Source organism: Neolamprologus brichardi, chromosome 13, assembly GCF_056152115.1.
Source record: "Neolamprologus brichardi isolate AB-2024 chromosome 13, ASM5615211v1, whole genome shotgun sequence".
NCBI classification, from domain to species: Eukaryota; Metazoa; Chordata; class Actinopteri; order Cichliformes; family Cichlidae; genus Neolamprologus; species Neolamprologus brichardi.
The window spans coordinates 27,549,313-27,575,413 of NC_142116.1; the positions used below are offsets into that span (position 1 = coordinate 27,549,313).

At 39.7% G+C, this 26,101-nt stretch overlaps 1 protein-coding gene across 1 annotated transcript; it reads left to right on the forward strand.

Moving 5' to 3' along the window:
* Window positions 1–17,069: 17,069 nt before the first annotated feature.
* ogfrl1 (opioid growth factor receptor-like 1) lies at window positions 17,070–25,522 on the forward strand. Its single transcript, XM_006808078.2, has 7 exons — window positions 17,070–17,410; window positions 18,961–19,047; window positions 19,169–19,247; window positions 19,546–19,624; window positions 21,801–21,867; window positions 22,689–22,834; window positions 24,079–25,522. The coding sequence occupies exons 1-7, from the start codon at window positions 17,225–17,227 to the stop codon at window positions 24,623–24,625; spliced, it is 1,191 nt and encodes a 396-aa protein (XP_006808141.2). The 5' UTR covers window positions 17,070–17,224; the 3' UTR covers window positions 24,626–25,522.
* Window positions 25,523–26,101: the final 579 nt, after the last annotated feature.

A 26,101-nucleotide genomic window follows, 5' to 3' on the forward strand; every position in this document is an offset into this window, starting at 1 on the left:
ACTACAGCTGGGAGGAACAGCGCTTTCCCGGCACATCGTGCCTCGACCTCCCGGTCGGCTTCGAGCTGGCGGCGTCCGAAGAATGCGGCTAAAACTTTTTGCGAGATCTCGCAAAACTTTTGTGAGATCCCGAGTTTGTTTTGCGAGATCTCGCAAAAGTCCGTCTTAATTTTTTTTTCTCTCATGTCCCCTGCGGGGCTCCGTAGCTTATAATGTGCACCAAGTTAGATTATCTTTGAACACTGACAGAGGCAGAATGTGTAACAGGACTGCTTGACTGTAGTGCATTACAGTGTACACATGTTTCAGTTTTTATTATTATTTGATAACATTTATTAACATGTGGCTGTGTGTCAGCTACAGGAGCGCTTGTACATACAGTACTGTGCAATTCACAATTCTTGAAGCTGAAGCACTTTCATGTTCATGCTGCTGTTATTTGATTCTTGTGCTTGCCAGGTATGTTAATGACAGCTCTTTATTGTGATGCTTTTTACTGCCTGATCCAATTCTCATATGTGATACAATATGGGCACTGGCTGCAGACAATGATGCATGCTTCTGTACTCTGCGTGGGCTGGTACACCATTAACTTTTTTTAAAATTGTATTTATATATTTATTTTTGACAAACACATAATGGCAGAAAGAAAGAACACGGACAAACGTGCAGCAAGAACAATACCAGCGTCATCAGTGCTGGGGCGTAGGAGCTCCACTTAGCAAAGCTGTTAGCTGAACTATATTTCCCAGTAGTGGTTGGGTAACTTAGCTATTATCAAAATTAGTTTGCACAGTTCCAGTGGGAAGCTAAGCAGCAACTAGGGTGACTCAGCATCACACTGCTAGAATTTAGTCTAGCAATGTAATGTTTGTTAGATTATACGGTTCTTGCTGCCATTACACCAGTTGCTAAGCTAAAGTGAAAGCGTTTGAAGACAGGTGGTCTGAAATGTGAACGCCAAAAGACACCAAAAGAAAAGAAGGCTGACATCTCACCCTAACCATACATGTTTGGGAGTATGAAAATAAAACTTTTTGTGTTTTAAAAGAAACGCAAATAGTTTTCTGTGTGTCAGAGCGATATTTTTATCCCTTGGTTGTCAAACTTTGGGGGAAGGTCAGAAATGACACATTCTGATTGCTTGTCTTTAGGGTTTTCTTCGATTATTTAGACTTTAGACTTAGATCCACACAGAATCAAAAACATTTTAGCCATTTAAAAAATATGTCATGTGACATGTTTCTTTTAAAATCAGGTGGTGACTCTACATCACCCTTGTTTACTGATCATTTTAACAGAATACCAGATTTTCTAGATTTGATCAAACTACTCATTACAAACAGTTACTTCTGTCAAAAAACAAACAAACAAAGAAAAAAAAACCAGAAATATTTTAAATTCTTAGCTGGTCTGAGTGCTCTGGACCTTCTGGACTGGTGGGGATTTCTAGCTCTTATGATATGCTCGTGTGTGTGTGCTCATGCTACAGTTTTTTATCTTATTTGTCTGCTTGCGGTCTTTAAAAAATCATTCTACACATCATTCTGTAAACTGCATTTTTGATCACCTCTTTATTTGTTTTTTCTGGTTGATTTTAGAACGCTTCCCTTTTCAGTTGCAGAGACTTGATTGACCTTTCCAAAGGTTAACAGTTGCTTCAAACAGAGGCAGTACAGCAGGGGCCCATGAGCACTTGGTCACCTGGGACTGTATTTAGCCAGGCCGGCCAATCCTTGCTAAATACTGCTGTTATGCAGCTGAGACTGAAAACAAGAAAAAAAAAAACGCACACACACAAAAACAAAGAACAAATTTGCTTTCAGTAATCACAGTGTGTCCAGTTAATTCACTCCCAAGCAGCAGAACAATGTTTGATTTAAACGTCACTATTCATGGAGACCTCCTTCACAGGGTTCAACCACAAAACAAACACCTGATTCAGTGATGCCTAAAAAAACTGAAACAAACAATTTTTCAGATTTTGCCAACAAAACCAAAGTACATTTATGGAATTGACGCAGTCATGTTTGTGGCTATAATAATAACATCTTTGCGCATTTGCTTGAAATCAGAACAATATGAGACCTTGTGAGGAAGACCATAAAGGGTAAAATTGCCTCTTCTGTGCTCCTGGCAGAAGCTGCTGGTGTACTAAACTCACTGTGCTTCTAAAATCAAATCTTCAAAAGAATAATTCTGTTTTTCTGCTTCTTTTCTTACCATGCAGACAGGGTGAAATGCAATAAAGATTTTCTGTGACGGTCTTCCCTGTTTATCATTTTCTCTTCTCACTCACTGCTTTTGTCTCTTCTTTCCTCCTGTGGCTTTTTTTGGCCCCACCCCCCGTCATCGTATTCTCTCCTTTCTTCTTTCATTTGATATTAATCTCTATTTCTCACTCCCGTTTCAAGAGCGCTGAGGCAATCTAAGCTGATTTGTTTGAGAAAAGACACACACACACACACACACAACAGTAGGTTGAGATTCATCCTCAAGGAGTCCGTCTGCTGCTGTGAGGACACTGATTTTTGTGAGTGAAACTGACAAAATGTTTGTCAGGACCCTTTAAAGCGTACATGTCTAAGCCCTGCGTATGCAGACGGCAGTGCCAAATCCCACTTTCCCTCCGATTGTCTCATTGCAGGCAGCTCTGCACTTCGTACTTTTCCATGCGATTCTCTGCTGGCTCGCTGCCCGGCTCCTTCTTTGTATACAACACAGGGCTGGACTGGGAAACAAATGCTGTACCTCGCACTGTCTGTGCAGTGACATTGATGGCTGTAGCTCTGCCAGCACGCTGTCGAACCAGGACAGGAAAGTCTCTCGAGCGTGCCCAGCAACCAAACAAACTGCTGTTTGACTAACCTTGAATTACTGGTGATATCTAGGCCTATTAGCATAACAGAAGGGAGCTTCCCTTTAGAAACGCAACATAAATGTAAACTTTGTGCACTGTGCACGCATGTGATGTTAACACTCCATTTGGGTTCGGCTGAGTAAATACAGAAATGCATGCTGACAGCACTTCGACTAGAACTGGGCTGTTTTTATTTCTTAACATCTACCAGGTCACCAGAGACCTGTTTAGGGTTAGGGTCAGGGAGTTAGGGCATGGTTAGGGTTAGGTTACTCAATGTAAAAATGCATCATTTTAAATGATTACTATGATGAAGACCAGGTTAAGACTGTCTGTCTGTGACAGTAAACATGCTGGTTGTCCTCTAGTGTGTCAAACAGCGACCCTTTCACACAAATGGGAAATCGATCAAATCGATCTGGTCACGGCCAGGGGATCAGCAGGCCGCTGACTAGTAGCGTTCTCTCTCTTGCTCTCTCTGTCTTGCTCGCTCTCTCGCCAGGGCGGAACTCATGGTGGGTTCACGCCCTCGGCCCACGTCCCTCTGAAGAGGAAACACCTGGGCCTCATCAGTGCAGCCAGCATTTAAGCCAGAGAGTGGCTTCTACTCATCGCTGGATCGTTGTGTGTGACTCGCGTCAGTGCAGCCCGGCTCTGAGCAAGTTCTCTTTTGCTTCCCTGCGCAAAACCTCTAACGTGTGTTTCCTTCTGTACAGAGATCCCCTGGACCCGACCCTGCATTCCCCGAGCGGATCCCTTTTTTTGTGTGAGTGTTTGGAGAGAGACTGGTCGCGATAGGAGAGAGTCAGAAGAGGAGCAAGTGTCTTTTCCCCACCTGGATTTCCCCGGAGCCTTTTCCCTGTCACCGCTTTGTATATAGCACTACCCCCTGCACTATTTGTATATACACCTGGTGGACCTGTAATAAATACTAACTGTGCCTCTGAGTCCTGCGTGTGAGTCCTCAAGCGAACCGTGACAGCACCTCTCTGTCTCAACACAACAAAACACACACACGTTCTAATATTACTTAATATAGTAATCCTTATTAGTCCTTTCAATCACTGTTAAGTTGAGGTTCAATTTCATATGACCTTCTTTTCTTTGTAAACCTGCAGGCTTATAAATCTGAGCTTCTAGCTACATAAACTTCTAACTGAATTAGTCACATTCACAGATATTCATGGTTGGCAGGATGCTAAATTATAACTACTATTTAAAATAAGATAAGATAACCTTTATTAGTGCTTTCATGGTAATTCTATGAGTACAATCCAGTAACTGTATCAAAGCCTCTTCTCGTTTTGCCTAATGACAGCTGGGATAGATTCCAGGGCCCTTACAATGCTGAATTAGATAAGTGGTGAAGAAACTTGATGGATGGATGAAACATGATCACAGTGTATTTGGCTGACAGGCCAAACAGACAGTTAATAGCAAAGGGGCCAAGTGTTGTTGGACAGTGTCTACACTTTTCAAATTTAGGGATGAATGGAGGAGAAATTCAAAAGACAAAACCTTAAAGTCTTAACGATTAGTTAGCACAAGTTTGGTGTATGTTTTAACGTCTCCTTCTTTGGATTCCTCCAACTCACCCCGTCTCCCGCATCCTACTCCGTCACACCAACCTTCTGCATGTCCTCCTTCTTCAAGAATCTTCTCTGTGGTCTTCCTCCTCAGCTAAATATTTATATTTGTCCAATACATCCACTATTCCACCTCTTTACATGACCAAACCATCTCGTCATTGCCTTCCTAATTTTGTCTCCAGTACATGAGGGCGATAGCTTACCCGAGCTATCGCCCTCATGTACTCATTTCCCTACAAAAACCTTTTCATCTTCGGCTTGGCCACCTTGAGCTCTGCCTCCTGTTTTTTCTGTCAGAGCCACCGTCTCCATACCACGGTCTCACTACCATCTTGTCTTCCCCTTCACTCCTGTAGCTGTCCTTCTGTCACAAATCACACCTGATATTCATCTTCACCTGGTCCACCCTGCGTGCACTCTGTCTGTTGTTTTGGGTGGTTGATCGCAGGTATTTGAACTCATTCACCTTCAATACTTCAACTCCTTCGATCTTCAACTTTCCATTTAACTCTTTCTCAAAAAACAGCTCTTTTATGTTTACCTGGCCAAAGATGAAGAACATGGGGAACTAGTTACAAGTCATCTAGGTGTTAGACTAGCTGGAGGAAGTGTACATTCAAATATCTGATTTAGCTTCAGACAGTAAGAATTCAATAGGGTCTCATTTTTTTCTGATACCCAGAATAGCCCCACTTGGGATGGCCTGACTCTTTCAGGCAGAGAATAAACAGCGCATTTTAAACTGAAGTCCTATATATTACCTTATAGCACCAGTGCACTGCAGCTGGGAGTAATCCATCTTCACTGTGGCACCTGCCGTTCTTTCCCTCTGCCTGCTCATCTATCACTTTAGCGTTCTAGTTCAAACTGGAAACCAGAATGTTATTTTTACTTTTCAAAAATACAAATATGCAATGCCTCAAGCACTGAACTGGATATTATCTATCACAGTACTGCTTGCAATCACTGGCATAGGCAAACTGGAAATAAATTAGCGAGCTGATGGAGCTCTTCAGTTAAGCACTGATGTTCATTTTACTGTTTTACGAATAACAGAAGACAGCTTCTCAACTGGTGCTGGTGCTGCTGTATTTATTTGAGGGTAGATTTGAAGAAACATGAATTAATTAAATGTGTTCTACATTTGATTAAATACTAAGGATCAATAAGTGGTTGATGTATTGATTTAATGTAATTGTGGGCTGGAGGTTGGTGTTTATTTGCCACGAGTTCATTTTCGCACTGTGAATGATTTATCACGGGCTACATTCATGCCTGTAGCTTTTAGTGTCTGTAAACAGGTCAGGGTAGACAACACCCCCATCTGTTACGCTGACACTTAGTCGTTAGCCATGAGCCTGACTGTCGGGCTGAGAGATTAGCTGCTAGCACAGCGCTACTTAAAAGCTGCAGGGGGATAGACAATGGAGGGGAAATTCGACAAAATGTGTTTGGGTGCAACATCAAGTGGTTAGAAGTGAATCTGTAGTGGGGTCTGACAGATTTAGTAACCAGTATTTATTGGGAGAAACTTTACCCAGCATAGTTTCCAAGTTGTTTCTCTCAGTCTGTCACTTGCTATGTCTCTCACTCACTCTCTCACACATGCACACACACCAACACACACCTGACTCAAGATCAGCTAGAGGTCCTAATTACCAGAGCGGAGAGATTGTGGTTTTTTTCCCCGTGAGCTGTAATCTGTGCTGATTGCTGATTGTTAATCCTAAATGACTCGATGCGGCGCTCTCAGATTGTCGTGCTCATTTGTGAATCTTCTCCATGATGATAATGGTGCAGGTGTTTTTCCACCAGAGTAAAGACTTTTCTTTCCTCCCATCTTAGCCCCTAAGCTATAAATCCCCTGACTGTCAGAAACACACATGTATATATGCATACATATATCACTGTATGCTGCTACCTATACAGTTCGTGCTGGACACGAAGCAGCTAGAGCTGAGCATGTTTACAGCCTGGTCTCTGATCGTGGCAGATGGCCTGGTTCTGCTGGTTTCTTCCTGTTAAAAGGGAGTTTTTCCTTCCCACTGTCGCCAAAGTGCTTGCTCATAGGGGGTCATATCATTTTGGGGTTTTTCTCTGTATGTAGGGTCTACCTTACAATATAAAGCGATTGTTGTTGTGATTTGGCGCTGTATAAATACAATTGAATTGAATTATATTCTCTCTCGCTAACTTACCCATCTGTATGTAAGATGAATCATTTACTCATCTCATAGAGTTATCATTCTTATGGGTGTGTCAACTTTGATTGACAGGCTGTAGTCCACGCTGCTGACTGTAGCCATTAGCTGCCTGCAAGGTTACACGTGCATTTTTGAGCTCTATTAATAGAATACCTAAAAATGACACAGCTTGTTGGGCACTAACAGCCTACCAAGATTCATGTACTTCAGTTCTGGTGAGTGTAATGCTACTATTCTGTTAGTGTCTTAGCAATAAATTAGCAGCTATGCATCTGTTCATAGTGAGGAAGTAGTTTACTAACTAAGCTTGCTAGCATTAGGTGACAACTAATGCTAAAATGTCATAATTTTGGCTCTAAAAAACCTGCACGCAGTGGCTAAAATACTAAACTCAAGGATTCAGAAAGTAAGTCTTCATTAACTGATCGTGGCTACATTCATTTTTTTATATACAGACCATATCGAGTTAATACTGAGCCCACTGAGGGGGCACAAATATAAGCACGTTCCATTAGTCTTTGTCTCTGAGAGACTCACAAGTGGACATTTAATTGAGTTTGTATATGATTTACTTCAATACTATATTCCATTACTTCTCCAAAGAAAATCTAATCTTTAAAGTTCCCTTGGGTTAAATGTAGACAACCCTCCACTGACGGCATCTGAGATGCTCATTGACTTCTGCCCTATTGCCATGTCATGTGCACAATGTCACATTGATAACAGGGGTCGTGAGGTTTGCTGTAGGACAGGTCTAACACATGAAATACAAACGCATTTCAGAATCCATTTTTCAAGCTTGGTAAACTGAAATATATTTGGCTTATGAATGAGGGGGCGGGGGAACAAAGCAACTAGCTGGGCTCTAGAAGAGCTGCCGTCCACCCATGGTGGGAGGTTGATTTATTTCAAACAGCATGCTGACTGCAGACTGTGGCGAGTCTGGAGGATGAGTTTGCTGTTCCATCATTTTCACCCACTACTAATAGGATCCTCTGAACACCTGTCATCTGCCTGTAAAAGATTTATACAGGATTCATATAAACTAAAACTAAAATTCACTTTCTCCTTCACACCCCTCCATAACAGCAGATTTGTCACACAACTGAAATGAGAGACACTTGATGTGCACTGTCTTCTCTGTGGGTAAATCCCCAGATTCAGAGCTATAGCAGGACAAACAGCAGCACCATAGCACCCATTTAATCCAGTCAAAAGGGCACTGTTAAATTAGCCCAGCCACAGACATAAACACATGTGTCTCTGAGACGTCAATACTCTTCCTTTATCTCTTAGTTTGAGCCACTTGAGAACATCCATTGACCTAATTAAATAACATTATTGCTTCAGAACAGAGATTCAAGATTCAAAGCAAGAAAAGCATTTCTCTGTGCATACACAGATGCCGGTTAATATGTACAAAGAGAACTAGAACAGGTAAAATACAAATAGTATGAATAAATAAACGGAGATTAAATTTGAAGTATTAAATAGATTTGTGTGCAAAAGAGCTATGAGCTTAATTATTATTACTGCTAAAATAGGTCAGCTGAACAGTGAGTTCCATCCTGGTCTTTATCTGCTTTAATCGAAAAGAGAGTAAAATAAATAAAATAAGCATCAAATGCAACATTTCCTGAATAAAAAGTTACTGTTTGACTGGGAAAAACATCCCATCTAATCTGTGACTACTTATCTCTGGTTAAAAATATCGGCTGATATTGAAGAATATTTGGCTAAACTTCAATCTTTATTATCGACATTTTCACACATACTGAAAGTGCTTTGTAGGTTTCCTATTAAAACGAAGAGAATGCAGCATAATGAAAGTTGTATATGCTATAGATGTGACTTTGAGTGGGTGCATTCATGACTGACCCTTCTTTTTTCAGAAGCAATCCCAAGAAAGGAGCAGCTCTCACACACATTCCACCATAATAAAACCAAAGGTTACTGGTGTCACACTGGCAGACTCAACACACCATTTGATTGGCAGGTGACCTCTGGAAACCTGGCAACAAAGGCACACTGGTAATGAGGTCTTGACCCTAAAGATTGCTGGAAAAAAAACTCCTAAGAGATGATCCGTTTAAAGAGAGGGACCTGGGCTCAATCTCATTAAGAGGTACATCAACTAAAAAAGAGTGTGTCTTTCTTTTAGACGCTCACCCACCTTCCCCTCTTTTTACTGAAACTTTCTTAAGGTCATTATGGTAGATCGCTGCCTTTCTATCTCAGGTAGCCAACATAATGTTAATGGCAAGCCAATCTCTGGGGAAACCGATTGGCTTTTAAGACTTGTACGTGCACAAACACCCCCACACACACACACACTATGTGAGTGTGCCTAATTCCCCTGCAGAGATCTGCCCAGCACAATCACATACATGCAGCGCGTGAATACACTCACGCAGACTGGTGAGACGCCTGTAATGAGACAGGCTGGCAGCATTCTTTGGGAAACAGTGCCCCCTGGTGGTACTTTTACTGTCAGTAAGGAGGAAAAAAGAGGAACTAATCACTCAGAGAGGCTGAATCTCATATTACCTCCTACAAGTTTGGCCCTGGCCTGCCGTCTGTATTCTTATTTGTAGGCGTGCGTTCAGCCAATCTAAAACAAACATGTTTCCTCTGTCATTATCGTTGCCACAAAAACTACACTCCTTTACCTTTTTTTTTATCTCATCCTAATTTTCTCAGCATTTATCTTTGTGTTTTTGTGGTGTTTCACAGAGAACGTGAATCTGATTATCACATATGAGTATCATGTAATCTCCCGCATCGTGGAGAGGAAGCAACACCAATGTTTTTTGCAACATTAAAGCCGCAGTAGTATATTGTCTTTGTTTGTTTGGGATATTAATTAATTACTTATACACATATATATTTGATGTTTATGGAATTAAAATTTGTGCCAGTACACAATATGACGTCACAGGGACGGTTCGTTAATTTATTTTAGCTAACTAGTAAAAGAACAACTGACTCAGAAGAAAAAGAAACTAAAACTATTTTAATCGGTTCTTGGGGTTTTCCATTAGGTAGTAGTACACGGTACTTTATTAGTACCTATTCTGCTGTAGTACCAAACAAGCTGTGTCGAGCCAAAAATGTGACATCAACAGACTGCATGACCCTGGTTGGCCAGGGAATGACATCACTGGATGAGTCATGAGAGTTACTTCTTCACAAATCAACACTGTGGTCCAGATGTTTACCATCACAAGCACACGACTAGGTTAGCTAGTCGACCGCTGGCCACATCTTTCTTTCAACTTTGCAACAAATTCAGAACGATATGTCAGAAGAAGCCAACAAGACAAAGGAACATTGACAAACCATCCAAGATACAATAAACCTCTTAAGAAAACTTTGATGAGGACAGTTTCTGGCCCATCATAAAAAGTAACACTCTGCATTTTTTCCTTCCCACTGTCACGTGCTAGTGCTTGCTCAGAGGTGAAAACCTGATTGATGAGATTTCTCTTTTATATGGTAAAGTCATGAATTTACATATAAAGGTCTTTGAGGTTATTGTTATTGTGTTTGGCACAATACAAATAAAACTGGATTGAATTAGACTGAATAAAATTGAACTGCACTGGAAAACTTGTTTGAACTTATTTTACCTGTATGTACCTTTTTTCTGTTGTGTATCAATGCTGGTATGACGACTGTTCACGTGGTGTTCAGTTTGCAAAAGGACATAGGACAATCACCTTGTATTCATTAATCATTTATTAATCAGTGTGTTTAGTAGACTATGTTTAAACCTCAGTTATACCAAAGCAAGCATTGGAAAGTCATTCGCACGAGAGTGTTTAAAGTTGTCTCAGGTTTTATTTTATTTTAGTTCTCATGTAATGCCTCAAACATTTTAGAAGTTGCATTTTATTTTTCAGCAAATAGGCTGATCTGAGCATGAGTGATCAGTATATTAACGATTACGTATTCACCTAAGTCACGTACTGTGTGTATCACATGTGTTGTGGTTCTTTTTTGTTTTTGTCTTTGAGCGTAGTTTTAAGACGGGTGCCACCTGCGTCCCTGTTTATGGATGGCTAACTGCTCAGATTGTCTTCTACTGTGTTCCAGTTTGTTTGTCTACAGCTTAACCCCCTGGGGGCGCTTTTTGTCTACTTTTCATCTATGCTTTATTGAGTTTATTGAAACTGTTATTCAGTACACTTTTTTTTGGAACTTGAAGCTGCATCTCCAGTCAGTTTTGTGCGATTCTTCACTATAGTAGCATTAGCTTGACAGTGAGCACTAGTACTGCCAAAACACATCATTCTGATGCCATCTTGCAACAACAGCAAAGTACTTGCCAAGTAAGTTGGTCATTTTAATTTGAATTTTTATTCATATATGAATGATTTAGATAATTCATTAAAGATCATAAAGTTAAAATACACGTTAGAATAAACTAATAAACACGGGGTACAACAAACACAGCAGCCAATACATATAAAAACTACAATTATTGCAAACCAAGAAGTTTGTGAAAAGTTAGAAATGAATTTATTGTAACGTTTGGCATTCATTGCACTAAATTAGAGATGGTATAAAAACAGCGGACTCACAGTGAAACACCTCATTGATCTCACGACTAGCTACAGAAATGTAAGAAACACATTTAATTTAAATTTAAATTTCAAAACTTAAATTTCAACTACTGATTTTATCTACTGTTCTGATTTTATCTACTGTTTAATCAATTTTAAATCATGCTTTTTATTTGTTTTTGTTTTTAAGGTCTCTGTAAAGCACTTTGAATCACATTGTTGTTGAATTGTGCTATATAAATAAACTTGTCAGAAGTTTTTTTTCCCTCAGAATTTTGGAAAAAAAGAAAGAAAAGACATCCCCACTTTTTTTCCAGGGGCCCTAATCCTCCACCATAGTTCTCAGTAGAAGTGGTCAAAATTGATTCTTTTGATCCCACACTCCCCCAAAATAATATTTTTAGGCAAAGTCATGAAATATGAAATGATGGGGTGTTAACAGAGTGACAGGATGTTTAAACTGATTGAAAAGTTCCATTTGAAATTACCTGGCACTTATTTCTTTTTTTGTTCTCGCCCCTTGTCTTTGATGCCAGCTTGTTACTGAGTAACTATCTTGATGCACACAACTGGAAGGAAAGTCAGGCTGCAGCACACTGAAAAATGAATTCACTCGACAGTAAATGCATTAACCTGCCTATCAGTTTTAATTGCATGTTAACTGGAGGTGTTGGAATATCATACTGGATCGTTCCAGCCCACTTTAACCTCTGAGTACATGGATGTATATAATGTAATGAGCCTGAGAGGATGATACTGCCAAACCCACAGCAAATTATGTTGGCGGGAATATTCAAGTGTAGAGGTGTTTTACTATTCTGGAGATCTATGCTGTATACCAGCACTGAATCCAGACTACAGGCTATGATGAATCTAACCAATGTTATGTTACACATAAATTTTACACATAAATAATTATTTATTTATATTTAATACTTTTTTTAAAATTTGCCTGTTTTGCATGTGGTTAAAAAATCCTTATCTTGGACAGTTTGAAAACTATGCACAACAAAACAAAACTATACAATTTGTTAGACAATCCCATTAAAAATGCTCAAAAAGTCACCAACACCTCAAAAGAGGAAAATTGGTCCAATTCAGAGATTTAAGTCAGTGAAGTTCAGACCTAACAGACATCAGTCAGCTAAGTCCAAGGAAGACCTAAAATGAAGTTCTCTGTAACTTTGTTAGACCTTCGTCAGATTTGTGGGTTCAAGCACTGTTATTACTGTCATAGACAATGACATAGTGTCAAAAAAAACTGCAATCACAGGATAAATGTATCACACGGATCTTCTATTTAAAAAAAAAAAAAGCCTGTTTAGCATGTGGTTAAAAAATCCTTATCTTGGACAGTTTGAAAAGTATACACAACATCTACAAAGAGAGAGTTTTCTTGTTTTCACAGCCCTTTAAATACGTCCTCTTAGTGAATTTCGCTTGAGTAAGATAGTTCTAAACTTAATTCCTCATTTCGTAAATGTGAACTCCACTGCTTCCGCAGTTGTCAGTAAAATAGAGGACCAATGCAGTGTGCTAACTGCCACAGAAACAACAGCACCTGGATGAAAACATGTTTGTATTTGTCAGATAATTAAACCATTTTAATGTAACATGAGTTACTTGAAAAGGCAGTTGTTTGACCTTCATTTTGACTGTGAAAATTTGTAATTTTTCACTTCTTTTTAACATGCTAGAAACCAAAAATAATCAGTTACCCTGGTCCTGGATTTCCACTATAGACAACAATGGTTTTATAGCTGTAAGAATTCTTTAAATGTTGGTGGTTGGGAAATGGACATTTCCACAACTTTGGTACAACATTACGTTTTTATAGAGAAATGAATCCCAAAATAAACTACACAGGTTAACATGAAGGAGCTGACTAACGGCAGCTATTTCAGATATTAATTTCAGATAAAATTTTCTATAATGTTAAATTTGAGTCATATACCATATATACCAAATTCAGTTTCTGTGTTTGATGCGCTGACAGGAAACACTGATGATACTCTCTCGATTGCCTCACTGTAGTTTCACTGTAGTTCCACATTGCGCAGTTTTCTCTTGACCAACAAATGACTCTCTGACACATGTTTCACCCAGGCCACCACAAATCCCTGTTTAAGGGCTGGAAGTTCAGAGTCACATCAGTGTCATTCACTCTGCCAGGAACTGCAGACTCCCCTCTGATGAATCATCTTCCTAGTCTAACAGAAGCCAAATCACAGGCTTAAGCAAATCAAAAACACCCACTCGATCTGGACTTGTATGTGCTTTTGGAGGTCAAAGCTGACTTTATGACATTTGCTTTAAAATTTTCTTTTACATTTTTAAACGATAATCACTTTTAGAAATAGGGTATCTAAACTTTAACTTTTCTATGTTAATGCAAAAACTACCACTACTCCACTGCATTTAAAATGCTACTAAAGTAAAAGTATTAATGTTATGATCAAAATGCACCTGATGCATCACCAGTAAGAGTGCACATTCAACAGTAAAATGTCTCTTATAATCCATATATTATTGTGTACTTTAGTTTGCTTTAACTACACTTTGCTTGAGTTAGATACAAAGGAGGATGCACTGATCTTTATCTGTTTACACCAAATTCTGACTTCTGCTGCTATCCATAGTTTTCATATGACGTGACGTACTGTTTTTGCCCGGAGGGCAGCCATCCTTCGAGCATCTTTGATTTTAACTTAGCCAAAATGCTAGATAGTTGCTGTGCTATTGGATAATCAGCTAATCACTGCACTAATCAACATTTATTTACAGCTACCAGAATGGCCTAGAGTGTGGCACCAACATGTGAGCAGACCTGCCCCAACTCTGGCAGGCCAAATTGCAGCAATCAATCAAATTGCTTCTCCACAGCAATCCAGGCTGTCAATGGAATAGTTTACCTGAAATTGGTAAAACACTGAACTTTACTGTTATGATACAACATTGTGACAAAAGAATACTACCAGAACTTTTCTGACCCTAGACTGTAAATGTCTAAGTTAACTGTAAGAATTAAGGTAGTTCATCCAAGCTAGGTATGTAGCACTTACTTTTGCTATAACAATGAACAATTTCTTGTTCTTCACCTCTCACACAGCAGCTTTATTTACCCATCCAGATCAAAAATATACATACCTGTCCATGCTTTGAAGGCTTTCAACTTGGCAGCACTGTAAGGTGAACGGTTCTCTACAATGTACAAGTAGATGTCACCAAACTGGAGCTCTAGGAGAGAGATGGCCACTTTCAGGCGTTTAAATAAAGCTGCCGGGCAGAATGTAGCTCACAGGACCCCAAAGTTTGCAGTTTCTCATCATATCTTCATTTTACTGCCATGAATAGATGAATAGATGATCCAGGTTTTTCACCTGGTTTGAGACAGGTGAAAAAAACAACACTTTTGTCCTGCAGTACTACCGACTGTTCTGCGTTGGCCGTCATGATGAAGCAATATTTTACCCGTCAGGGTAGCAAGTTGGTCACCTGACTGAAAGTCTGGATTTAACAGGTGGTCAACAAGGAACTTTTCACCAAGAGAACTGCCACAACCTGGATACTTTCTCTTCTCAGACCATTCTCTGTAAACCCCGGAGAAGGTTCTGTAGGAAAATCCCAGAATATCAGCAGTTTCTGACCCACATCAGCCTGTCTGGCACCAACAATCATGTTTCTTCCCAATTCTGACACACAGATTAAACTTATCTGCATGCATGTAGGATTAGTTTCTGCAATGTGATTAGCTTGTTAGATATTTGCATTAATGATTAATGATTGATTAATTCAATATTTAATATGTATACATATACAGTCAAACCCTGCAATAAGCCCTCTTTCACCAACAACCCAGGCTGTCAGTGGTGAACCTGTATGAAAGCTTTGCATGACACTGGAAATAGATTTTTGTCCTCAAGGACTGTGCCTCTAAAAGGACTAAAATCTATGAATGATAGCTAAAATCAGCCAAACTGCAAATTTTTTCTTGAATTTAGAGCTTTTTTGTTGCAAGATCCACTAAAGGAAATTGAGGAAAGAAAATAGTTTCATAGAAAGTCTGAAACGGAACAGCAAGAAGAAGAAGAATGAACAGTCCTTTACAGGAATTTTCATGACAAGATAATTTAAGCAACTTTGTGAGTCATAAGAAACAAACAGATGTTTGATTGAAACCTGCCACAAGCCACACGATAGGGAATTCCCTTTATTAAATCTGTAAGTGGTATCTTGGCAATTTATCACAAGATGTATGCACTTACAAACATTATAAGCTTTTATCCCGAGAAAAAGAGTGGCATGATGTAAACATTTACATTCGAACAGTGGACTTTTAGGGACATTTTATGAGCTCTTGTTACACCATAAGGATGTAATTCTTTTCTGTTTATATCCTTACTTTAAACGTTTTTTAAGTTCTATAAATTGGGTTAAAAACAAAACGGCAAATAAAATAACACTTTTAAGAAATCCACTTTAAAATCAATAAGATCACATGGACTTTCCAAAGGAACAACCAACACAGTTTCACTTTCCTCCTGGAGAGACATAATCGCTGTTCTTGTGTCACGTGATGCACTTCTGGTCCTGATGCTGTTGTTGTAATGAAATGTATAGAAGGTGATTAATGCCACAAAGCAATAGAATAGAGCAAATAAGAAACATTGTAACTGCCAGTAATGATGATAGACTCCTTAAAATACTTACAAAGACTCATGCCTTTAAAAGAATAGAGCAACATAAAGGTATTTGATTTGGAGCTCTGTTGAAAATGTGCTGTAAATATCATATTTGCATCATGTTTACATATTCACAGTTAATGTATAGTATATAAAATTGAATAAAAGTTTTGTGGCATTATTTTTGTAATTAATTCCTGAAAAACCTCCCAGGATTCAGTCAGTAACCATGACTGCAAAGGGAACAACTTGGGACTCTTTGAACATTCTTACTGTTTTTATCAGAGTAGTTGCAGAGGGACAGACAGTGGCACATGCTTAAGCTACTATAAATAGCCTATATATTCCAAAAAAAACCCTGGGACATATTTTGTGATCACAGAAAGCCTTGTATCAATAGCATACAACACAAATTATGTATTTAACAACACTGTACATTATTAAGTTCTTAAATTAGTTAACATTTGGCATTAACCTTAACTACAAATGTGTATTTTGATGATACAACATTCACTTTTTCTTATGAGAGTTGTTTTAATTTTACCTTTTCAATCATAATTTGTGTTTCATTAAAGAGCATATGATTCTTTGTATTCAGTTATTAAAATTCCAAACTGGGTTTGCTCATTTAGGTTTAGCTTTTATTAGTGTTTGTTTTAGTGTTACGCTTTCGTAGTCCCAATAAACATGTAAGCATAAGTGTCCTTAAGCTTATTGTATTGATGTTAAAAAAAAAAAAAAATCCTACATATATATTTTTGCTAGTTATCCCAGATAGCAAACAATAATTAAAATTGTGTTAAATTCATCTTTTACTGTCAACTTTAATTTGACTGAATCAACATTAAATTCTGACATTGATTTTTGATCATTTTTGCACCTTTTCAACATCACTGGCAGCGTAGACAACTTACATATGTATGATTACATGTATACTTACACATATATAAGTAATCTACCCTTTTTTTTTATTTTATTTTGTTGTTATTTTAGGGGTTTTTTTTATTTGGAGGTTTTCCACTCATAGTTTTAGTCTCTAGCTTAGCTTTACTCAACTGTAACATTGTTTCATACAATTCACAGGTGTAAGACCGCCTCTTGCCTCTGCGGCACTAATGGCCTCTCATACAGAAACGCGCATCATCCTTCCAGTGTGGAAATCCCCCTTTTCTGCCATTTAAAAGCTCCGCACTGAGCGCAGCGCAAACCCACCGCTCTGCAAACCAAAAAACGAGGCTGGGGGCAAAATTATGTAGTATTTTTACCTTAAAAAAAGCGATAATTAAAAAGAAGAAGAAGAAGGCGGGTATTGCATGTTTTTTAAATGGGAAACCTGGTGGGCAGCTGGCGTTTCAAGGAGCCGAGCACGATTGAGGAATGTGACTCGACGTGGGGATCGGACTCGGAGAGCGACGAGCCGGCGGCTGAAGATGATAGCGGCATCTCCGACTCCGTCAGCCCGGCGGAGAGCGAGAGGGCCGCGGGGCACGCCGGAGACAGCACACCGCAGGTACGTTTCACGCCGGAGAGCGGGGACATGTGGGCCACCGGCAAAAAGGCCGGGACACAGTAAGGACAACCGGGCTACGGTGATGTCTGCACCCGAGACACAGCTCACACCAAACTTTCATTCAGAAATACGTCAAGTTCATGTACCGTGAAGTCGTGCTGTACACGCATGCTGTGGAAAACGGCTGTATATTTACGCGGGGACAAATTATAGGGGACAGGTTCTCCTCGTAATTTAGAGCAAGATTTTAATGGAAAAAAAATCCACATGAGAAAATCATAGCGACAATCCTTCTGCCATACTGCCATTATTTCAATATGAGTTATGAGTTCACATAACCACTAAATTATCTGTCGGGAACAAACAATCAGCAGCAGCTCAGCCTCCTCTGGGACCGTGTACAGGCAGGTTAATGACCACACACATGGCAGCCAGGCAGGATAAGGACGAGGTCGCCCTTTATTGCCATGTTTTATTTTTAAATGGACTCAACCAAATAAGTTTGGGGGATTTTTTGTTTTGTTTTTTTGCGGAAGTTTAGATGCATTTAGCAGGTTACTGCCACAAAATTAGAACCTATTCAAACTCCCAAGTGTAATTTTCAGAGTAAATCGTGTCTGTACGTGTGCTGATTCAGCACAGATAATGTTAAATAGGGTAAAGATAGAAATAACTAATAAATTCTGAATGCTAGAGAGCGTCAGTGCAATATATTCTAGTATTTAAAATACTGCGTATTTATCCCCCCGGCCCTCATGCTACACCCATGCTGTGATCTTACTGTAGGCATCAGCACGCCAGGTGGGACTGTGCAAGCTAGGTGTCAAAATCATGCCAACTTTGAGAAGAAATGGATTCAGTCTTGGGTTTCTTACTGTACACTACTGTCATACATGTTATGGGCTACATCCTGTTCACGTGATGTTTGTTAATTATCAAAGTAATCTAAGGAACCATGACTCCAACCCTACACTGCCTACAGGTTTACAAAGAAAGTGAAAACGTTTTATTCTTTTTAGGCTACAGACACATAAACTGTGTGCCATAACGTTCAGAGTAGCTGACGGGATTGTTGTTATTAGGCTATTTCACACTGTTTTATAATACAGGAACCAGCAGGTTATAACAGTCGAACAGGAACAATCTTTCATAGATTATTTCTTAAAAGTTAAACCAGACTTGGTTTTGCTCTGTTTTTATAAGTTGGACTTGTGTTAAAGTCAGGAGGGAGATAGTTTATGGTTTATAGTAAATGACCTAAGAAAGACCTAAGAAACATATTTCACTTTAAATTTTATGAACAAAATGACCCCGATTAGACAGAGGTGTCTGGTTGGTGGTGGTTCACATTAGTGCTGATGTAAATTGTCCATTTTTATGAGAAAAACATAGATATTAATGTTCCAAGCAACTAAATGTTTTTAATTCAGCTAAATGGCATCTAAGGGCAACACACCATCTGTTTCATATCTGCATCTTTTCTTCCGTTTTCTTTTTTCCATTCTTAAGAGTCATTTTTTTCTGTCTTTCCTTCTTTCTTCCTCTTTCAGTTGACTGACTCCCCGGAGTCTGCTCCAAAGATGAAGAGGAGTTTCTATGCCGCCAGGGACCTCTACAAATACCGGCACAGCTACCCGGTACATGAACACACACATGTGTACCCTACAATGAGAATAGACAGGCTTCATCACACACATACACTCACACTAATGCAGACACCCTTTGTGATATATTTTATCTGTGTGTGTTCATGTGAAGAACTTCAGAAGGTCCCGGCAGCCCAATGAGTATCGCAACCTGCGCTTCTACCTGAACAAGATCCCTCTAGTGCCTGATGGTGAGATATCACACACACACACACACACACACACACACACACACACACACACACACACACACACACACTAACAGAAAAAAGTTCACTCTCCATGCAGATCTGTTAACACTGGAGAGAAGTGATGTTAGTGCTGGCCTTAGTGAGTTTTGTTTGGCTAAAGGTCATGTTTGACAGGGAAAGCCCAGCAGATTAGTGGACTGATCCACTGTTTAAACACACGTACACACACACACACACACACACACACACATGCAATACAGATCTATTTTGCAGCTATTTAGCTCCTCTTTCTTCTCAGGTATCTACATAGAGGAGATTCTCTCTAAGTGGAGAGGCGACTATGACAAACTGGAGCACAATCACACCTATATTCAGTGGTGAGACATTTCCTCCATTTGTTTTAATATTCATGCAGCTTGTGTGTTTGTGCATCAAGTTGTTCTTAGCCTGCAAGAAGGCACGGTAACATGACATGTCAAAGCTTCCTTTTTCTATCCTGTTACAGATTAAAATTCAATAAAAAACAGGAATATTTTAATGACCACTCACTTAGCTTTAACCTGTGGTTTAGTGGCTTAAACCAGTGGTCCCCAACCCCTGGGATGTGGACCAGTACCAGTCCGTGAGTCGTCTGGTACCAAGCCGCGAGAGTTGAGGCTCGGGTGTGAAATTTATGGTTTTCTGAGTTTTTATTGTTAACTTTTATCGTTTCTTTGGGTCTTTTCCTGTGTTGTAGTTGTGTGTCTTATTTTGAAAGAAATGTTTACGCGTTACCATAGAGACCAGAGCGCATTAAAGGGCAGAGAAGACACGTGACTCTCAATGTTGTTGAGACGTTTTATTAGCAGGAGGACGCTGCTAATAAAGTTACACAATTAAACAGTGAATTCACGTTTATTATTATATTTACAAAATATCACAGTTTTTGTCTTGGTAGTATCATTTTATTTTGTTGTATTTGTCCGTGACACCTTTATGCGCGACACTACGCGACTACCACCGTGAAAATGTTGTTTGATAGTAAACCGGTCCGTGGCGCAAAAAAGGTTGGGGACCGTTGGCTTAAATGGTGATTGTCACATCAAGCTTGACAGCTGTAGTTAGCTTGATATGCAAACACTAGCGTTGTATAAAGGTTTTGACGCCTCTATGTTGGTGTATCGGACTGCCATCTAACCTCTTTGTAGTCAGAAGTGACCATATTTAGATAAAAAGGTGTAGTGCTAAATTAGCAGCTTACGCAAGCTAGGTGTCTGTGTAGCACTAAAACAAAAAATCAGTCTAATGTGGTCACATTTGTGCTGCCCCTGGCTGCAACAATGAGTCTGTCCACTTTCACTCTCTCTCTCATTAGTAGTAAAGTGTTTTCTTGTTGTTTGGCTAGCTGCACTCAAGAGGGAAATCCCCCTGTTAGCTGCAATGTTCGGGCTTGTAAAGCACATTATAAATGAGGACTGACACTCCAGATTTTTTTTGATAGACCAGGTGTACCAAGCCGCGTAATCAGTTGGCAAAGCAAATGTTCATAAAGTGCTATCAGCACTATTTAATACAATAAAATATTCTCTCTTTTCCTAACCATAACTAAACAGTTTACAGCATTGCAAGTTACTATATGCACATCGCACCACAAACATAACTGTGTTTAGTGTCCCTATTTTCCCTGAGTTATTGGTTCTGTTAGTAGTTAGCTAACATAAACTTATGTAAGGCTATTGACGGCAACCACCCTGGCGATGTAATGTTCCGTACTGACAGAAGATGGCGGTAAACCTGTTTTTAAAACTTTAAGCAAATATTTCCTAAATCGAGCTACACAGACAGCGTTACATCTATGTCAGTTTTTGAGAGCAGGGCTCAATGGTGTAAATTAGCCCTTATATGTGTAGTGTTTCATGTTGACTGTAAACTAAAAAAGAGAAAAAGAAAGAATATAAGCCTTCATAGAGTTATTACAATAGGGAGACACTATCCACGAGGAACAAAACTGTGTTTTTGTTCCAGAGTATAAAAATCCTTTTTAATGCTCTGAAGTTGTGCATTGTAACATGGAAGTGTTACAATGCACAACAAGTGTTAAAGGGGAACGACTTGCTTTTGGGGCCAGCCTCATGTGGCCATTGAAGGAACTGCAGTTTTTTGGCACATCCATGCTAGCTTCATTGTTAAGCAGGCAAACACTCCTATTCAGTACTATTTTACTTGTGTTTTTGGTCTTCATGTACAACTTCCAGGCTCTATGTGCAGGCTGTCTTCTTTGCTGCTGACCTTTACATGTTTGATATAGTGAATGTAGCGATTCACATAGTTCTGGTAGGGTTGCCAGGTTAACATTCGGGGGGAAGGTTTTAGCAGTCTCTTTACTAGCCTAGAAGAAAGAGGTGGACAGCCTTTACATACCATGCACAGTGAGCAAACAGTAGCACCTGCTGAGAAATTACAGAGTAATTATCTTCATTATTTGGTAGGCAGATATATTTGTTGACCATCACATCCCTGTAGTTATTGTGTTGTATGTTTTTACAGTGTTTTTACTCAATTTCTGTACCCCAGGCTGTTCCCATTAAGAGAACAAGGGCTCAACTTCTACGCACATGAACTGACTCAGGACGAGATCAAAGTGAGTTACGTACACATATTCTGTCTCTACTAGTCTGTGATGGTCCGCTTTATTAATGCTGTGCTTCATTAAACTGTGATGACATGTGGTTGATCTCCAGCTGTCCCTCTTCTTTTTATAGTTTCTACCTAAATATCTGTTGTTTGGTGTTAGATTTCACTTCTGCTTTCCTGCATTAGCATATTAGATCGTTTTTTTACTTAAATGTGGTTATATTCAGACATATAACACTGAAAGCTTTCCACCTGTGAACCGATTTTGATGCTTTCATTGCAAAGAACTATGAGTTGCTCACAGTTAGTGGAGTGTCGCTGGCAGCTCAGGTGCATTATAATGCGCTTTCAGTGCAGGGGGAAAACACAGCTCAGTGTCACGGTTTTGCTAATGTTTTGCATGACTGCTTTAGTTGTGGCTTTTCATCGCGCAAGTGTTTCCCATGGTTGAGTCTTTACATTTCACTACCGAAATAATTTAGCACAAGGGCAAATTTAGAATCGAGTGAAGTTTTAAGAATGCCGATACACTCACGTTTAAATAAGTTGCTCAAATGTGACAAAGCAAACAACCGTTCTGGGAAATACTCATTCAGCTTTGGCTCTGACTAAATTAGACATCTGTTTGAACAACACAGCTGGTTTGCATGTGCATGCTCCCGTTAAAAGTAGGTAGAAATGTGTCCCTCATGAAATTTCAGACTCGTTTTCGGGCGATTACCCAGTGTTTGCATACAGCTTTCTCTTCTGCTTCTTCTGATCACCTAAAGCTGCTTTTGTACACAACCTGTCTGTTTGTTTCTGATTTGTTGTGTTGAATCACATCAGGAATTCCAAAGCACTCGGGAAGCAAAGCGGAGATTCCTGGCGGCCTATTCCCTCATGTTGGACTTCTACGGCGTCAAGCTGCTGGATAAGAGTGGCAATGTTGCTCGGGCTCCGAACTGGCAGGAGCGCTTCCAACACCTTAATGAGTAAGTACACACACACACTTGCAAACGTTATATATTTAAATGCACTGTGCAGTAGCTTGGGGGGGGGGGGGGGGGGGGGGGGTAAAATTGCAGCTACAATTTGTGTGAAGTTATCGCATAGTTGCCAATAGCTGCTTTCCAGTCCTTTAGCAAGGCAATCATTCTAAATCCTTTGCAACTTAATTGCTCCTCTAACAGCAGCTGAATGTGAAAGAGCATGTTTTGAATGGACAAACAGATGGTTAAAGGGCAATTTAAAAGAACAATTGTTGTTGTTGTTTTTGTTTCACATCCCGTTTCGATGTTTTCATTGCTTGAGATAAGGTACGGTGTTTCCTCCTGCCGCACTTTGCAGTTTGCATTAAGGCGTGTGCTTGTCCTTGTACCTAGAACCCTTTAGAAAGGAAAGCATTACTTTCCCTTTTATTACCACAATCTCCTCCAGTCACAAACCTTCCTTAAACCATTTGAATCTAATTGTTGCGTTAATCTCTAAACACATGGAAAACAAAGCTGACAACAGTGTATTTTCTTTCCATTCTCTTGCCATTAAAATGCACAAAGATGTCTGAATCTGGTTTCTAGATTTCATGGGCCAAGTAGCCACACCAAACAGTAAATAATAATTATATTGCCAGAGACATCAGACTGTACATCATGGTTGTATTGAAGGCCATCAACTTTACTTCAATCTAGACCACAGAATGAACAGTGGTTGGGTTGTTCCATAAAACTGCCCATCGATGTGCGATTGTGTAGGGACGTGTGTGTCAGCTGTGGAACAGGCTTGTGATCTGTCCATCTTTTAACCTATACATGTGATAAGTGGTATAGGTAGAGCAATAAATGGGTACTTTTAACCGCCCGTGTCCACAGAGAGGTGATGGTTATCGGGAGGACATTATACCAACACAGGGTTATCTGATGCTAGTGGATATGGACTTGTCAAATTATCGTGCAGGAAAAAAGCTGTTACACCAAAAACATTATAAAAGAGACACTGAAGGAATGGGGTCTGAGGATGGTGATACAAGAATAACTTCCAGGAGGAAATAAAGTTTCTAAAAAACAGAAATGATTGGTATGTGCAGTCTTCCTGTCCCGGTGACCGTTGAAATTAAAGTTAATTTGATTATGTTTCAAAATAAGTGTCCAAATAAGTCCCCAGAGGAGGTCCTAGATGGCTATTTCAAACTATTCTAATCAATCAAAATTCTCTTTCTCAACGTCCTTGTTTATTGAAGGTCCCACCACAACTACCTGCGGATCACTCGGATCCTGAAGTCCCTGGGTGAGCTCGGCTATGAGGCCTTTAAGGCCCCGCTGGTTCGCTTCTTCCTGGAGGAGTCGCTGTGCCACGGCACCCTGTCCAACATGCAGCACAGCATCCTGGAATACTTTGTCTACACCATCCGCCTGCCAGCCACCCGCCGACGCTTGCTCCGCTATGCCCGCCAACACTACAGGCCTGCCCACGCGTTCCTCTGGGGACCACCACCTAAAAAGCGGGAAGGTGGTGCAGGTGCTGGAGGTAGCGTGGGAGCTGGAAGTAGTGGGATTAGGGCGCCTGCTCCAACACCAGAGCAACAGAGGAGGGGGATGGAGAGCACCATATTCACACCTGCAGGTAGTGGAAATATTGTGTCTTCCCACAATGCCACGATGTGCCATGAGCTGGCTGAAGGAGGACTCAAGGGCTGCACGGGACTTGGTCCCAACATGGGAGGAGCGCTGATGATGGTGGGAGCTCGAGCAGAGAGGAATGAGTTCAATGAGATGATTCCTTTGTAGGGAAAAAGTTTTGAAAGCAGAACACAAAAAACAAAATGAACCACTTAAATTGTAAAGAAATAAACTTGCTTTGTGGAAGGACATGCAAACCAGGGCAGTAAAACACAGGTACAGATGTTTGAGCTGTTAATGAACACATCATTAGAATCTGTTTAGGTTAAGGGCTGACTATAAACTCAAACAGTACTTTATTTATTGCAAGTGAATTATCTTAACTGAATTTGGGATTATAATCTAAAGCTGGGTTATTTTTTGTTTGTTTGTGCTTTTGGTGGGGTTTGTATCCTGAGCTAAGATAGCCGAATCCCAAAATTATCTAAACTAGTAGAGAAAGTTTGACAGAAGCCTTATTTAAAGTTTTGGCCTGGAATGCTGAATGTTTGCTGGTGTTGGGATGGTGAGATCATTGAAATGCTGTAGCTGGAGCTCCACCAAACAACACCCTGGATTGAGCTCCTTTTGTACAGGGTCTGTACAGCAAATGTGAAAAGGGAGATCAGGAATAATTTGTCTTATTTCCATGTAATGTAAAAAGCATATAAAAGAAGACTAATTTGTCAGCAATACTTATAGATTTTTTTTAACTTGACTGACTTGAAATTTTCACTTTGTTGTTAATCTTAGGCACAGCTCAGTTATGTATCCGCGCTGCGATTTTACTCTCTACATGTTAAAGGTAGCCAATTCCGCTGAAAATTGTACAGAACTATATAGCAAAAAATAAAATGTGTTGGTAAGCTGATATCTTTAAGAAATACTTAAGAAAAGAAAGGCTTTAGGTGACATTATTACCTGTGAACTCTGCAGAAAATTGTGAAATCTAAAACTGTGCAATAAATATTTTACTATAAAACAACCCAGGGCTGCTTAAAGCCAATTATCCAATGGCAGTGACTACACTGAAATATAAATGATAATGCACTTTGTATTTCAGTCTAAAAGATGAAGGGAAAATACAAAGTGTGTCAGATAGGTTTGTCGCAGTTCTTTTTTTTTTCTGGTCTTGTAGGCAAGAATTCAGAAAATATTATTAATCCTTCAGCAAAGAGTAGAAATGCTAGTACCAATGTTATTGGACATTTCCATCAGTTACAAGCTAAAGATGGTGTTTGTATCAGTACTAGCAAACAGGCACAATTAAACTGGTTAAATTATGAATAAATAAAAATATACAAATCATATTCCAAAGTAGGCATTACTGTAATCACATTATATTATAATATACTATATATATTGAGTTTTAGTGACGTGCAAAACAGCCGTGAGCTAGCTTGGCTGCCACACCTCCACAGTGTGTTATGCCACCTAAAAGCCTTCTTCCATTCTTAACTGGAAGTTATGGATTGAAGTTAATGTGATCAGACTGGTGGTGTGCAGTGTGTTGTCATAGACAGTATAAAAGATGGATGTAGCTACCATAGTGTTACCCAAAATGTATGGATATGAGAAGGAGGGGTGGGTCTTGTGATTGACAAG

Excerpts from the sequence above, each read along its gene's own strand:
- ogfrl1 (XM_006808078.2), top strand. The coding sequence starts at position 17,225 with ATGGGAAACCTGGTGGGCAGCTGGCGTTTCAAGGAGCCGAGCACGATT. Across the intron at positions 17,411-18,960 it reads CCGGAGACAGCACACCGCAG|TTGACTGACTCCCCGGAGTC; the intron begins GTACGTTTCACG and ends TTCCTCTTTCAG. Across the intron at positions 22,835-24,078 it reads CGCTTCCAACACCTTAATGA|GTCCCACCACAACTACCTGC; the intron begins GTAAGTACACAC and ends TGTTTATTGAAG.